The 16,725-nt window shown below is 38.6% G+C and overlaps 1 protein-coding gene across 1 annotated transcript in view; it reads left to right on the top strand.

Moving 5' to 3' along the window:
* Positions 1-16,725, top strand: part of LOC146381613 (protocadherin-15-like) — a 221,206-nt gene that overhangs the window by 77,044 nt on the left and 127,437 nt on the right. Inside the window, exons 10-16 of the mRNA XM_084937707.1 lie at positions 2,108-2,216; positions 5,201-5,313; positions 8,236-8,442; positions 11,692-11,826; positions 14,692-14,841; positions 14,989-15,080; positions 15,594-15,695. Coding sequence (XP_084793833.1) covers positions 2,108-2,216; positions 5,201-5,313; positions 8,236-8,442; positions 11,692-11,826; positions 14,692-14,841; positions 14,989-15,080; positions 15,594-15,695 — 908 coding nt within the window. The remainder of the gene's footprint in view (positions 1-2,107; positions 2,217-5,200; positions 5,314-8,235; positions 8,443-11,691; positions 11,827-14,691; positions 14,842-14,988; positions 15,081-15,593; positions 15,696-16,725) is intronic.

The following is a 16,725-nucleotide window of genomic DNA, read 5'->3' as shown; positions in this document are numbered from 1 at the left end:
ATAGTCATGAAAATAAAGAAAAAATATGAGGTGTGTCCAAACTTTTGACTTTTCAAGAGCAAAGCAAGTAAATAGCTTTCAGTATTACCTGCAGCTTGACTTGCTATGTTGATCTTTTTTTGACCCCCAGCTTATTATTTGGCCCAGTTATATCAGACCAAACCAAATACTCAAATAAAATTCTTAAGTTTATAACTAAGCTTAAGAGTGGCAGTAGCCAACAATTGATCTTCATGGAGTAACCCCAGTTTTGCCCAGTCCAGCCGAAGACGAAAGAGGCAGAAAAACTACTATATTTAAAAGTTGTAAGAATATTACATGGTATAGAAGCCAAATCAATCACATTACTGAGCAGTTTTTCTTAATGGTTTAAAAGTATTCGTGTGTATAAATTGGCTGTGGCGATTAATGGACTTTATTATTTTATTAATTTTCCAAAATCATTAGTTGCTTAACTTAAATACTAAACAGCAATTCAGTGACAGTGCCAGAGCCCTGACACTTCTAAGTAAATTTGATTTTGACCGTTTAAAATTTAATTTGGACTGTCTCTTAAAATTAATAGACATAAGTGATGGATCACTTTATAATAAAGCAATGCAATAAAAAAGCCTTGATTAAAAAAAAAAATCATAAAGCCAGAGATCTCTGACTGAGCTGATGTGTGTTTATAAAGTCAAAAGCCCTGCTTTAAAATCAGGCTGTGGTCAAGTAGTCTTCTCTGTTTAGGAAAGTTCCTAATTGAGTGAAATGACCCAGTATAAAGTATGAGCTTATATAACTTTCTAAATTCTACAAAAAAAAAAATCATCAGTTTTGCTGGTTTGGGCTTAGCTGACGTGGACTGACTCAAGAATTTCTTCATGCTTTTTTACCAGCTAGTCAGTTAATAAGCCAAGCCATGCACCAGCATGAAGAGCTTAAATAGAAGTGAGTGACTTCCCTGGAGATGCGTCACAATCATATCAAAGTTTGTGTATGCCCGTAGATAATGTGGCGGGAGTGATGGAGTAATTGACAGTATGAATAATAAATTATTTACAGTGTCACAACATTATTGCCTCGACCGTCACAAATCACAGGCTGACTCGCACATCGCTTTTGTAGTTCTTGTTGTCAGTGCTTTTTTTCCCCATTGACAAAGTTAAATGGTGTCAATAACTAAAATTACAGTGGCACTCTTGTAGTCTTTTAGCGACCTGGTTGTCTTTCGGGGGCTTTAAGTTTCTTCCATGCTGCATTAACATCTCCCTGTCTCCCTTCACTCCTGACAGATTCATCTCCCTTCTATATATTTAAACCCTCTTTTACTCCACTCCATTACTCCCCATAACTTCTTCTCTGCCGGTGTTTTCGCTCCCTTCCACTTCAGGCAACAGCAAAGATGGCTCGGTGAAGGCTGGTAGATTTTAAGTGGTGCATGACAGGTGCGGCAGTTAAATGTTGTGTCATAGCAGGTGTGTACGGTGCATGCATGTCTATGGGAGGATGCGTATTTAGAAAAACTCGCAGGCTTGTTGTTGTGCTTTGTTTGGCATTTTATTTCCTTAGTGATCATAATTTTTTCCCATGGACATGTTATATTTCTCCCATTGGGGGTCTTCTCATTGCACGGACCACAGCAATATCGCACTGTCGTAAGTCAACATTATGGCCCGGCCACGTTAGTATGCAGATGGAGCCAGATTCTCAACTCCTACTGTGTATTTGTGTGTTTGAGTGTGTGTGAGTGGGTGTGTGCACAATATATATTACCATTTATATGCTGCACTTATATAATACATTTTAGTGTGTGGATGTGCATATTTACCCTCCTGTGTGATTTTAAATTTACTCCAATTTTGTGTTGTCTTCAACAATACATTTTCCCTTTTTGCTGCTCTGATGTTTCCTCTGCTTGGATATAGTTTGCGCATTAAAATAACTTTTCCCAGACCACCAGTAATTAAATAATTGCTATGTCTTCCTCCTAATTTTAGCAGAGCTTCTGTTATCACACACACAACGTTGGCAGTGGATGTTAAAAGTGCTGTTCTATGTCCAAGTTTGATTGATTCATTGTTTTTCTCTCTCTCTCTCTCTTACTCTGTGGAAAATATTTCTCCAGAGTAAGGTGAATCCGCTCAATGTGACTCCACCCATACAAGCTGTGGACCAGGACAGAAACATACAACCTCCCTCTGACAGGCCGGGGATCCTATATTCCATCCTTATTGGTAGGTTTGTTTGTTTTTATTAAACATTTTAGGAAGTTATTTAATAAATGGCAAAGCAGTACAGTGGTTTGCAGTCACGTCACAGCAAGGAGGTTCTGGGTTAGAACCCTCTGGCCTGCTTGGTCCTTGGTGTGTCGAGTTTGCTTGTACTCTGTGTGCCCACGTGAGTTCTCTCCAGGTCCTCTGGCTTCCTCCCGCAACCTAAAAGTCATGTTTGGTTAATTGTTAATTCTAAATTGGCTGTAGGTGAAAAGGAGAAATAGCATCCTTATGTTTTTGTTGTTGTTGGTTTTTTTTTTTACCCAAACAATTTTAAATTCACATTTTTTTAAGCCTGATTGGTGAAACATTATTTAACATACCACTTACACAGGGCAATACGCTCTGACTCTGTTCTTTCGAGATTATCTTGTCAAATGTAGATCAGTGGTATCGCGGTTCCTTAGGCTAGATTTAAGTCCCAATGCTAACGTCCACACTCAGAAATTGCATGCATTATTGTATCTTAAAGGCTGCCTTGTACTATATTATTTCCACTAGAGCACTTTGTTGTCTAAATGCAGGCTTACTTGGTGGTCCTAGATGATCCGAAAGTAGAATTTAAGCAAGAACCTTCAGCCATCAAGCCCATTTCCTTTGGAACCAGCTCCCGGTTTAGGTTTAGGAGATGCATGTTCTCTACTTTTAAGAGCGTATGCATCTCCTGTATGGCATAAGAGAGGCTTAAAATGTTCTTTTTTAAAAAAGCTTAGTTACACCTGGATCAAATGACCCCAAACCAAACCATCCCACTGTTTTAGGCTCATGATACACAGAGAACTCCATTTATTTATTTTCCCTTTCATATATGTCATTATGTTTTGTGTTCCATCCTGTTTGTTGCTCATGGTTTCAGCTTTCTGTCATTTATTTCCCCCTCACCAACCTCAGGTAATAAGGTTGGTGAGGGCATCTGAGCCTTTTTTGTTAGAGGTTTTTCTTGAACCTCTTCCTTCCCACTGTTACCAGGTGCTTTGTTGTAGGGGATTGTTGGATTGATGGGGTTCTCTCACTAATCAGTGTTTTTACTTTACAGTATAAAGCACCCTGAGCTGCCTGTTGTGTAATAGCACTGTATAAATAAGCTGTGCTGAATCAAATGGAATCAAGTAACACACCTACAGAAGCACCACAGCTGCACACACATTTGCCATCACAGTGGAGAATGAGACCAGGCCTAAATGTTCCTAAGGCTTTTGATGAAGCAACTTAAATAGACAGTGATAAAAAAGTATGCTCTGGACAGTTTGTGAAAGATAAAATTTTACAGAATTACAGAGGTGGAATTGTTTCTCATTAGTGCTTTATAAGTATCTAAAACTATAGGACAACTGTGCATCATACAAAATATTTTGATTACCATTTGGAACTATAAAATGCAGCATAACAACAACTTCAACAAGTCAGGATGTGCATAGTCTGTAGAAATGTACTGACATGACTTGACACAGGCTTGATTAAATTTCCCAGACCCCTCCTGTGAAACTAATCTCTCTCTGAGTGAGGATTATTAGAGAAAGTGTGACAAAGGGCAAAAAAAAAAAGATGTTGCAGCTTTGCAGCTCATCCAACATTATGATTCTAAATCTAAAAACAGAAATTACTCTTGAAAGTAAGCTGAGGAATATTTAATGTGAACTGCAGTGGTTTTGGTTCCACTACTTGTGATTTTTAAGGAAGGATCTGACAAATATTTGAAGTGCCATTAATGGAGGCAGGTTAAATAAATCAAAAGTGAGGCTTTTATTTTACTGTTAAACATCTAAATGCGCCAGTTCACCTGAAAAAGCAAGAAACACGCAGGAGGGAAAAAGACACAGAGAAGATGGGAATTGCAGCACTATTTATGCACAAAAAGACTCTTATACACAAAAGGGTAATCAGGAAATAGGACACAACGGGGTAACTAAACACAGGTAAAGATAATCAAGGACAATGAGAGAGGAGGGGGAGTAAAACATTTAACACAGGAGACAAATAACAATCAAAATAAGACTGGAGTTAATAATCTAACAGGGAAATGTAGACATATGAGTAAACTTAAAAAAAAAAAGTAATTTATACAGGAGGATGAGATGAGATTTTTGTGAGACCACAAATTAAAATCTAAAACAAACAGTAAGTAAGTAATCTAATAACTAAAAACTGAAAATATTAAGGAAATACAAAAAGATGCAAATGTAAATAGTAATAAAAGTAAAAAGAAGGAAACATTTAATAAGTTGAAAAAAATCAAAGTCCTCCATCTAAGACGTCTGTCCAGCTGTACTCTTGCTGCATGTCATACTTGGCCCTCATCCTTTCTGAACTCCCTGCATGTTTCCACTACTGCTTTCAAAAAAGGGCATAACATTAAAAATTTTGCAAAATTAAGATGCTTAATATATTTACCTAAGCTTGCATTCTAGGTAAAAGCACATGCCTTAGATATAATAATAAAAAAAAGATATAATATTGGGCACTCACTCGAAGAAATTTATGTAGCACATTTCATTCCAAGTGGAGGCACAAAGTATCCATAAACATAGTAGAAATCATCTGTCTTGGAACGTGCCATCTCTCAAAAGCCAGTCAGATCAATGCTAGCTGCTGTAGCTGTAAAGATGTAACATAGACCGAAGTGCACACTTGAGAAATGTGATTGTGTACATCTGCCTGTGTTGCTGCTCTTTTTACCAGAGCTTGATTTCCCCATTGAACAATGTAGCCTTCCTAGGAATCATATATGTACGGGCGGTGTGTACCTGTTGCGAGCTGAGATCTTTAAACTGGGAGCATTATCCAAGTCTCTTGCCTTGGATTCTCCCTCTAGAAACCCATCAAGCAAACATAAAGTGATTCTAACACAAATGTTTCCTCCCCTCTCCCACAGCAGTATATCTTCTGTTAAAAATGCATTTTTGGTTTGCTCTTACTGTTTGTGTTTGTTGTCCTCTCTCTTCCAGGCAAACCAGAGTCCTATGTAGAATATTTCCGCTTAAACAGAACCACAGCAGAACTTCTGCTACTGAAGCCCATCGACAGAGAGCACTACCACAGATTTGATCTGGTGATCAAGGTGAGAAACACTGCAGCAGCAAACAAGACAGTTTTAATGAGATTTTCTTTTTTCTTGCATGTTTCTTCTACCTCAAAGAAACCCACCAGTTCACTCTGTAGTGCTTTTTTAATGCCTTTAATCTACAAATATTCATCAAGCTGATCAGCAAATCTCTAAGTCCCAATAAAGACTGTTTGTATTAGGTTTATTTATTTCCTGACGATTAAAAGTAGTCTGCCATGAAGACATTTAATGATAGTAACTTTAAAGCATTCGCTATATTAGAATGCATGTGTAGGTGTTGTCTCCATAAGGCCAGTAATACAGTTAAACCATATAACATATATCAGGTTTTGCTTAGTCAAAACTATATATATATATATATATATATATATATATATATATATATATATATATATATGTATATTAGGGGTGCAACGATACACAAAATTCACGGTTCGGTTCAGTTCGATACTTTGGTGTCACGGTTCGATATTTTTTCGATACAAAAAAAAAATGTTCATGCCTTTTTAATTTGTCATTTATTAAAATTACAAATATATATTTTAACTCAAAAGTACAGTTTTTAAATTTAATGTTGCTGAAACAACAAAGTAATAAAAATAAATAAATCTATCTGATCGAGAAATCACTCATCTTTGGAAAAGAGAGTTTATTACAGATAAATGGCTCTTTCCAAAATAAAAGCTATACTATACACTTCTTCTGGGCTATATTCTCAGCAGCATATTAAACATATCAGGTCCCCATAAGGAGAATCATGTGCTAACGGCTGTCTAAATGACTCTGTAAAGTTTGTAGCATGCGTGCTTGTTGTTTTTGTCTGCTTTCACTTGTCTTTGCACTAGGATGATGTCGGAGTAAATGTGCAGTCATATTCGTTGTGTTGTCAGTGTTAATCTCGTTGAAATGACGTTACCGCCACAACACGACAAATCTCCATTAACGAGCTACCGCGGATCGCCCCGTGCATGGGGCTGGACGGCCAACACGTTAACGAGCTAACTGCGCTAACGCACTAGTTCCCACCAATGTAATTGAGCATTGCGTGGCACATCCAACATACTTTTAGTTTTGTCCATGACGCGCTTACCTTCAGGGTGATACGTCACATGAAAACCAAAATAGTTCCAAATGCCAGATCTGAATCAGGGTGGGGGAGGTTCAATTTGCCATGTTGCAAGGAAAGCTTAACTTCTGTCTCGCTAGCTTGCCCTGCGCTCAGTGAATCTGCGTTCGACGACTACGCCTAGGCTGCACTGTCGAGCGCAGATCCACTGAGCGCTCAACACAGACAGCATCGTCAGAAGGAAAGTTGATAAAATAAATTAAAAATTTTGTATTGTTCGATACATATGCGTACCGAACCGAAAGCACTGTATCGAACGCTTCAATATCGATACGAGTATTGTTGCACCCCTAATATATATATATATATATATATATATATATATGTTACCCTACTCTCACATACTTACAGAATTTTACAACTAATAGCTCTTTCAAAAAAATGAATAAATAATGAAAGGAAAGGCAACAGAAGGGAGCAAAGTAACAGAAATACACTGTTTTTTTAATAATCCACCTGAGGTAAACTAAAAGGATTGGTACACATTTATTTGTACAAAACAATTTATTTTGCCTTTGTGAAATAAAAGAAGGACGTTTCATGACTTTAGTACAAACAATAACAGGTAAAGTAGGGTCTTTGGTCAGATATGTGACCAGCACCTCAGTGGTCACCGCCTCAGATGTTTCTTGTAACATTTAAATCCTTCTCTGAGGACAACGATCAACTACACTCCATCAAGCCACTCTGAATGAAAGATTTATAAGAGCTGGTTTGGAGTTTGCCAGATGCATTGAAGGATTATTAGAGCATGAGGAAAAAATATGATCCGATGTGCCAAAAACTATTTGGGATGAACTCCAAGAACTCTGCCTGATGAGCACCAAGCACTGGTGTTCATTAAGCTCACTAATGCTATCCCTACAGTGAAGCATGGTTATAGCATCATAATGCTAAAAGAGCGTTTCTCACCATTAGGGACACGGAGACTGCTCAGAATTAAAAAGAATATGAACAAACCAAAACACAGTAACTGTTCATCTTTTAAGAGATCATACTCATGTGGATTTGACACAAGTCTGAATATACTTGAGTGGACTTGAAACCCAGAGAATATCTATAGAAAAACCTTGAGATGGCATCCATTCTTTGTGATGAATCGTGAAAGGTTTTTCCAAATAAAAGCTCTACTGGCTGCCAATGCACTGGATGAAGGGTTGGAATGCTTTTGCAAAGAAAGATTCTTGTTTTTAAAATGACAATTTCTCAAAAGCATGTTTTCGTTTGCTCATTGTCATTTCTACATACTTCTAATGTTATGTTGCCAAAATGTAAGCAAACGTAGACTAAAAACTGGTCTCAAATTAGTACGTTAGCCCAGACCTGTAGCTGAACTTTCATTACGGATCCGTGTTAGCATTTTTCACTTGTAAAATAGCAGAGAAGCCACACTATACAACTCTACTGGTTACTTAAATCAACTTAAAAAAACAAAAGAAAAGAAAAAGAAAAAAAGACTGGAACTCAGAAATAAATCATCAACTCTTACTTTTTCAGCAGCACTTAAACCTTTGAACTTGACTTACCAATTTCCTTAGAGAAATCATTTCATAAAATAACAGACTGATTAAACAGAATCACCAGCACAAACAAAAAAAGCACACTTGTTACTATTTTCAGCATGTGGAACTGGAATGCATGGGTAGTCGCAGCATCTGTCATATCACTGTGTGTAATTTCGTCAACCACTGTAAAGACATACAGGCTTAGCAGCGTGATTTGTGGCTGGTCAGTTAGAGAAGATCCAAAGCTAAATTGGTTGTTATTACACTTTCCTCTCTCCCCTTTAGGCAGAACAGGACAACGGCCACCCCCTGCCAGCTTTCACCAGCCTTCAAATCGAAGTTCTGGATGAAAACAACCAGGCACCCTACTTCCTGCAGCCTAGTTACCATGGCTACATCAGTGAGGCATCGCCAGTGGGAACCACCATAGCGACCAGCGCCAGCCTGTCTGTACCACTGGCCATAATAGCACTGGATAATGATGTGGAGGAGGTATGATGAACATGTACAGAGCTGTGATTGATTACAAAAACAAAAACAAAATATTGTTGTTACTGATTAATCAAATTCTAACAGAGTGAAGAATGAAAATGTTCTTGTAAAACCAGAACGACGCAGCTGTTTTAAAATGGTTTGGATTTTTTAGTATGCGTAAAAACTCTTACAACATTTTGATCTGTTGAATCTACTTCTTTTATAGCTGGCACTCAATAAGACGCCTGTAGGTATCAGCTCGGTGCTTTCCTTCTATCTTGACCTTCAGAGTTCTGAGTGGTGTTAACAAGGACTGTGCTTCTAACAACAGACACATGACTCACTTATGTCAATGCTCATCGGTGTTGTGATGTTAAAGTTTACTATACTAGATGAAAACAGACCATTAGCCTTTTACTTCCTGTTGTATTAGAGATCATTTACCTCTGTAGGCCTGTCAAGCTCTTTGCTATCCGACTGATTTACTTGTTGTAAATAATACAACTGCTGAAAGGCACATCCTTGATAACAGGCAGACAAAAGGCCTGTTATCTAACTGCCTACTTTTCACACAGGTGATTGAAAATAACAGCTTAAGCTAACAGATATTTTATTTTATTTTTACAATTTTGTTTTATCAGGTGCTAGCTTACATATTAAGCTAATATTGCTGATTGAAAACACTGTCTCTGTTCATCGCTCTATCTCATGTTTTCAGCAACATTGTTAAATAACAAAAAAGAGAGGGAAACTGAGTGACAGGTTAGCCAGACATGATTAGCAGTTTACATAGGACCACAAAAGCACATATTTTAATAACTTTAAAATAACTTTAATAACTCAAATCAGACAAAAGGAAAGATGATTTAAGGGTCTTTGAATATGGGATGGTTGTTGGTACCAAACAGGCTGATCTGTATATTTTAGAAACTGTTAACTGACATTTCGCTACTATCTCTAGAGTTTACAGAGAATGTTCCAAAAAACAGGAAAAAATCTAGTGAGCAGCAGTTCTCTGAGCAAGTAGACTTTGTTGATGCCAGAGATTAGAGGGGAATGGTCGGACTGCTTGAAGCTGATAGGAAAGCAACAAAAAATCAGGTAACCACTCATTACAACCAAGGTCTGCAGAAGAGCATCTCTTAAACTTGAAGCAGAGGACCACTTCTGTCAGCTAAGAACAGGAAACTAAGGGTACAATTCATATGGGTGAATTCTAATCACCAAAATTGGAAAATGGAAGATTGGAAAAACATTGCCAGGTATGCTGCAATGTTGAGATTGTAGGATTAGAATTTTGATTAAGCAACATTGTAGCATGTATCCATCCTGCCTTAGATCAGCAGTTCAGGAAAGATATGGGGGTATATAATGATGTGGTGGTATATTTTCATGGCACATCCCACTGTGCATCATTTAAATGCCACAGCCTACCTGAGGATTGTTACGGACCATGTCTAGCCCTTCATGACCTAGTGACCAATCTTCTGATGGCTGCTTCCAACAGTTTAACTCGTCATATCAAACAGCTCAACTTGGTGAATGGTTTTTTGAACATGGCAATGAGCTCGCCGTATTCAAATGGCCTTTACAGTCGTCGGATCTCAACCCAGTAGAGCACGAGAGAATATGAATGTGAATGATTCTAACATGTCAATATGCACTGAACTCTCAAAGAAATGTTTCCAGCGCAAAGAAGGAAGGAAAAATAGACTTTGGCACTGTACTAGCAAGTTGTACTAATAAAGTGTCTGGTGAGTGTATATTACCTTCAGATGCCTTGCTGCTGGCAGGGCTTTGTAGAACATATCGCAAAATCTAGATCTTGACAGGCCTACCAAAGCTATGACTAAACGATCAGGGCATGGGTCTATCTTCTGGTCAGCTGTTAGAAGCACTTTGTATCTCTTTACCTTACTGATATAAAATCCTGCTCTCATGTAAATAAATCAGCTCTTGCCTAGAAACAAAATTAAACCATCATGTAAACAAAGCTAGAAGCATGGTGAAAGTATTTAATCATACCATACAGAAATGAGGGATTGGTCTATTCAAGTGTCCATTTTCGCCGCCCTCTTTCAAGCTCTGCCGAATCTCGGCTTTGTGCCTTGCTTGCAGTGTGTGAAGTGCCCTATCTAATTTCCCTCTGAATCTGGATAGTAAAACCATTTCCCTCTTAAATTGCCTCTCGGTAATGTAAGATATTTACAGTGCTGCAACATTGTTATCGCCGATGCATTCCCAAGAGCTTAGTTTGTTTAAGATGTAGCATAGGCATTTTGACAAAAACAAGCTTTGGTTCGCTGCTTTCTAAAAGACCCCAACAGCTTGGAATGGGCTTAGAGAGGATAATGTGTGCATTTGTGTGTGTTCCCGGGACTGTGTATGTGTGTGTCAAGTGATATACATTGAGTTATTTTTAATATTGCTAACCCTGGCCTTTCCTCCTGCATTAAGCACCAACAATGATGATTAGTCCTAATTGCTTTTATGTGACATCCATCACTTTTATTTATGTGTGTGCGCATACAAATGCGAGTATCTGTGTGCGCCTGTAAATGTGCTGCTGTGTGTACGTGCATGCTTATTTATGACTCAATATCCACACCGGCTACATCGACAGTATTATCAGCTCCCCCCCCCACCCTGCTGAGCCAGCCTTATCTGGAATGAGAGCTCCCCTCTCTCTCTCTCTCCCTCATGCGCACATACACACACATACAGACACACACACACACACAGAAGAGATGACTGTGTAGGTAATGTCAGAGGAGGGCTTGGATGAGGATTGCCTCTCCATCACTGAGTATAGCACACAGACACACACCGATTGAGCCCTCTTCTGAGAATTTGTTATGTCAAGAAAACACAAGGGATGTTTTTCATTCATATTCTTAACCATCTCTTGTCCAAGCATTTCTTTGTTCACAGCTGTTTTGCTTATGAAGCGTGTGGATTCACTGTGTTTTGCCACTGATATATTCAGCTTTGTAATGTATATATAATTATTTCAAAGAAACACAGTTTGACAGCTGGCTCTTGCCTACTTTTGCCCATCAATTATCATCTTGGCCAGAAATTCTGTGTATTTTTTTTAACCAATCCAGTGTAGCCACTTCGCTACAGGTTTGCATGTATAGTAATTAATGTAGATGAAAGTGAAGCATGAGGGAACGGTATCTGAGTGCAAGCGATCCCCCAGCAGAGGATTTAAGGGTAAAAACAAAAAGTTAAATGTTGTAATGTTGTTATGTCTCTCTTCAACAGACACGGGATCCGCAGCTTCAATTCTCACTGGACAGCTATTCTCATGTTTTCTCTGTATCTGCTACTGGAATCAAAAGATACCTCACTCTGGTGCAGCCTGTCGACAGAGAGACACAAGACTCCTACACATTCACGGTACTCTATGGGCTTGATGTCTGTGTGCACTACACAAAGTGTTTGCATGTGAGGGGAAAAGCGATAGATAAGTGTCTGAATGCATTTGAATAACTCCCCTTCAAAGTCAGATAAAAGCAGGGGTCTTGGGAAAAACAAACAAAAAAATCTGACGAAAAGAAGTGAAAAATGGAAATAAAATGACACCAGAGGAATACGCAGAAAAATAAAAATATGCTCGGGTTTCTTAACCTATGCTTGAGCCCGACTTTAAGCCATTTTAGCAGTAAGGCGAGAGAAGCAAGATAAAGTGAGGAGTGGAGAAAATGCAGAGGATGTGAGTACAGGTGAAGCACACACACAAAAAAAAGCAGATTAGAAAGAAGAGAGCGGGAGGTTACAGAGAACACAAACAACAGACCTACTGTGGAGGGAGGCGGATAGCGAGGCCTGAAGTACAAAAATCATGAGACGGCGAAGGAAAAGGGCAAACATGGAAGGAATTTCTTCAACCTTCATATGTTTTTCAAAGTTGATTTGATTTTCTGTCCTAACAGTGCTTCTAAAAAGTGAGTTTGAAATGACAGTATTAATTATTATACTGTCACTAGTAATTAATGCCTTTGTTGCTTACTGTAGAAATGAATGTAGCAAACAAGACTAATTACAGTGATTACAGTCCTTCTGTGTCCACATCTTTCCGCATTTTTTCCGTCTACCTGGTACGTTTTCTTCATTTTCCCCTCTTCTCCCTGTTTTTTTTTTTTTTTTTTTTTAATTTATCAGTGGAATCTAATCCAGCAGCGTCTTCATTGGTAGGGTGCATGTAAGCTGCCCAATGTCAAGCAGAGTATCAAAATGTGTCTCAGTATATGATGTAATGCATTGTTACTTCACAGAGCAGCTGTTATCTGACAAGCTCAGGCTGGTAACTCTGGCAGTGTGTGTGTGTGTACGTGTGGGACTGTATGTGGCTCTATCTGTCCTTGAGTGTGTATTCAGCAATTTGGGAGTTAAAGATGGAAAAAGCAGAAGGCCTGGTGTATTGATTTAAAGGCAGAGGTGTACAGTAATCATCATGAAAGCCTTGGAGGAGAAATTAAACTCAAGGCAGAGAGAGATATGAGAAATGGTGGGTGATTTTCATTTGAAGGAGTGAATCAGCTTCTTGGCAGATGAGCTTGTGGAGAAGATTGGTATCAGCGAAGAAACTTCTTTCCTGCCGATATTCGCTTTGAATGATTTCTAAAACATGGCTGAAATGCACATTTTCGCTTGAATTTTTCTGCTACTGACTCATTTATGGGCGAGTGGAGGGACATTGGGGAAAAAAAGATGAAACCAGGAACGGTCATAAATGAATTTGAATGTTTTGAACGTCTCAGAGCATGAACTAAAGGACAGGGGAGACTAAAAACATGCTTGTGACATTAAAGTTGATTTAAAAAGAAACAACATACTTAACGTGATTAATTTTATCTAAGTTAATCGAGCTCCTAAGACTTGAACGACAATCAGTTTTTGATTTGAAATTTCCAGTAGGTGAAGTTGAGCTTTTTTCATGTTTGTACCTATGAAGCCACAAAAATTGATGTTTTAAAGTGGCAGGGTGCAAAACACAATAATAAAGAACAGGCTCTACTTAGAGGAGCTCAGCAGTTTGCTTTCAGAAAAACATTACTGCTCACTTGATAGTAAGCAAAAGCCAGCCAGCTTCACCTTTATTGTACAGTATCCTTTCAGTCTTCTTTATACGAGGTTGACTAACTCTCACTGTTAATGCTATTTCTTATTTATATGCATTTTTAAATAAATGTATGCATTATAAATGGCGATAGTTACCGGGAGTACTCTTGCGTGTAGGTTAAATTAGAGACAGCCAGCACTGATTAAAGAGTTTCCACAGTTTCCATTATTGTCTTCTTTTTCCTTTCTGTATACAGATTTTGTCATTCTTTAATGTCCCTTCTTTTGGTAAATACTGTGAAGCATCTTGTAACTACACTCTCTTTATTGGGTACATCTCTTTGCTTGTTAATGCATATTTCTAATCAGACAGCATCCGAATGGAATAGAATAGAAATGAAAATTGAGTATTTTGCAAACTTCTGTTAAATGCTAAATTTTGAAGCACAGTGTCTACAGCTGAAGAAGACCACTCCAGGTGTCACTCCTTTCAGTTAGGGACAAGACACTGAGGCTACAACTCATCCAGCTTGGCTTAGGGTATATGGCATAAACGCCATGGATCCATCCTGCCTTGTATCAACGGTTCACGCTGGGGGTGGTGTAGTAGTGTGGGAGATATATTTTTTTTTCCCCAGCAGAATTTTGGACCCAATAGCACCAACTGAGCATAGTTTAAACACCTGAGTTTTGTTGCTGATCACGTCCATCCCTCTATGAAACACGGTGTACCGATATTTTAACGTATATTCCGTGTCACAAAGCTCAGATGATTTCAAACTGGTTTCTTGAACATGATAATGGGTTCACTGTGCCCTCCACAACCGTGTCATACTATCACCTCAATGACCAAAGTCTATGCTTAATATTTCCAACACCTTGGTGATTTTGTGCCATGAACTGTACTTAAGACAAAAAAGGGGGTCTAACCCAATACTTCAAGATGAAACTAATGAAGTAACGTCATTTAAAATTAACGTTATTATTATTCTTGTTATCAAAAGAATCCTACACCTTAATTTTTTTTTAAGAGAAATACAAAGTTAGGGAAAATCAAGATGTCAAGCACAGATTCAGTGCATAGTCCACCCGCCTTCTCATCCGCAGGCCTCTCAAAATCAAGACTGTGTTCTTTTAAAAGAAGGAACACTTTGGCTCTTTGCTTTGTTAACACTGTTCCTTTTTCTGCCTTTGTCTCAGCTTGTAGCATCAGACGGTGTCCAGGAGAGCACTGCAGTTACCGTGGCCATAACAGTGTTGGATGCTAATGACAACACTCCAACCTTTCCTAATGTTTCCTATAACGTGAACCTGTTTATTGACATGATGCCTGGAGAAGCCGTGTTACAGGTACACACTGTCGAACACATACAGGTTAATAACACATCTAGTCTGCGGCAGCTTTAGCAGCATGATTCGTTAAAGCTTTTCTTGGAGCATGTTGATGAGTGTTTGGACATGAATCACATTTGTGTGTGTGTATGCGTCTTTTCCTAGCTGTCAGCATTTGACTCCGATGCAGGTCATAATGGTCTCATCACGTATCGGATTTTGGCTGGTCACCAAGGACACTTTGTTATAGGCAACAGGTAAATTGATGAGTGGCATTGTTTTTGTTTTATTTACTCTTTAGCATTGAGGGAATATGCTTGTTTGCTATTTTGTTGTAATTTTGAGAAGACTGAAATCTCTAGCAGTAGCCATTAATCGCTCAGCTACACATAAAGGCTCTAAAAAGGTGAAACCGCTCGCCCGCACCGATCTATGCGGAAATAAAAAAAATATGTATAGGCCTAACAATGACAATGAGTCACTTGGGATTTATTGTGTCCTTAAGGTTGCCAGGAAACCAACAGAGCATTGCAGTGGATAGAACTCCTGCCTAAGATGTTGCTTGGTATAAGTGGTTTAGACATTGGATCGAGAATACAAATAAATGTAGTGGCTAAATTGTCAGGCTTTTGCAAACTATGCATGTTAGAAATAATAGCATAATGGAAGTTATGTTGGTGATTTTCTTGAATAGCTCAGGTAAAGTTAGAAAATCCACTATGAAAGTGTGATAAGTATTTATAATCAGATAAACGTAACTATTTTCACAGCAGTGGGATCATCACTGTGGCACCGGGCGTGGAGCTAAGTGTTGGGCAGAGCTATGCGTTGACCGTAGAAGCCATGGACAACGGGCCTGAACCCCACCGAAGGTAGGGGTTTCTCACTTTGTGATTCGCTGGGTATTTTCTTTCTGTCTGGTGATGAAACTCGAAAGGTCATCAGATTTCCGGAGCGTCCACACTCATGGTCAGACACGGCACATCTCTGTCTGTCGCTTCCCACTTTGTTACCCCTCTCCTGTCACTCTTTCTGTTCGCCATTTTCAGACGAGTTGTTTTCATTCTTAGAAATATATATATCTTAAATTATAGTTTTAAATCGGAATATAGCTGAAAAGGAGTCTGAAACAAGAAAATGGATAGTGTGAGTGTGAGGGGGGAAAAGAAGCAAGGCAGAATAAAAGGGTGCCTCAAGACACCCTCTTCTTGAGAGCAGAGAGAAAATTATACTGTCTCTGACTCCAAAAAGGAACGATTTTAACAAATACTGACATACGTGGCATCTGAAATACCACAGAGAGAGGTAGAAAGCAAATGTAGTGCACTACGGTCTGTTGTCTTCGAGGGGTACGGACAGACTTGGTAACACGGCTTTTTAAATGTTTTCTTCTATCCTGTTTCCTGCTCTGCATCTCTACATCATTAATTGAATCAGTAAGGACCATAACTTTAAGCAAATCACAATTCCCTGCCATTCTCCAACCAGCTTTATTAAATGGAAAAGGCAGCTGCTCCTAATACATTTTAAACTCTTTGTAAGTATTGATTTGCGTAGCTATAGTCTGGCAGAGATGTGAAATTTTAGTTTCAAGCAGTTACCGTACAATATTTGAGAACAGAAGCAAATCCAACCATTGAACCACTCACCCACTGGAACACACATTGATGTAGCAGCTGCACTCTCGGAGAGTTTGATTTTTTTGAGTGTTTTGTGCCGCTCCATGCTGCAACTTGACGCAAGAAACAAAAGAGACTCACTGGGAGCAAGCCATGAGCTTTTGTGTATAACAGTTACACTTAGACTTTTTGATGTACGTCATCCTTCTTTTTGTGTTCCACTTAGTTTTGGTTTTTTTGTTTGTTTTCTTGTCTTGTTGTATATCATCAGAGGAACACCATA

The sequence above is a fragment of the Perissodus microlepis genome, chromosome 8 (genome assembly GCF_051167445.1).
Source record: "Perissodus microlepis isolate ML-2025 ecotype Zambia chromosome 8, ASM5116744v1, whole genome shotgun sequence".
Taxonomy (NCBI): domain Eukaryota; kingdom Metazoa; phylum Chordata; class Actinopteri; order Cichliformes; family Cichlidae; genus Perissodus; species Perissodus microlepis.
Note: the sequence above shows the minus strand (reverse complement) of the source record. Positions and strands in the feature narration are given on the sequence as shown.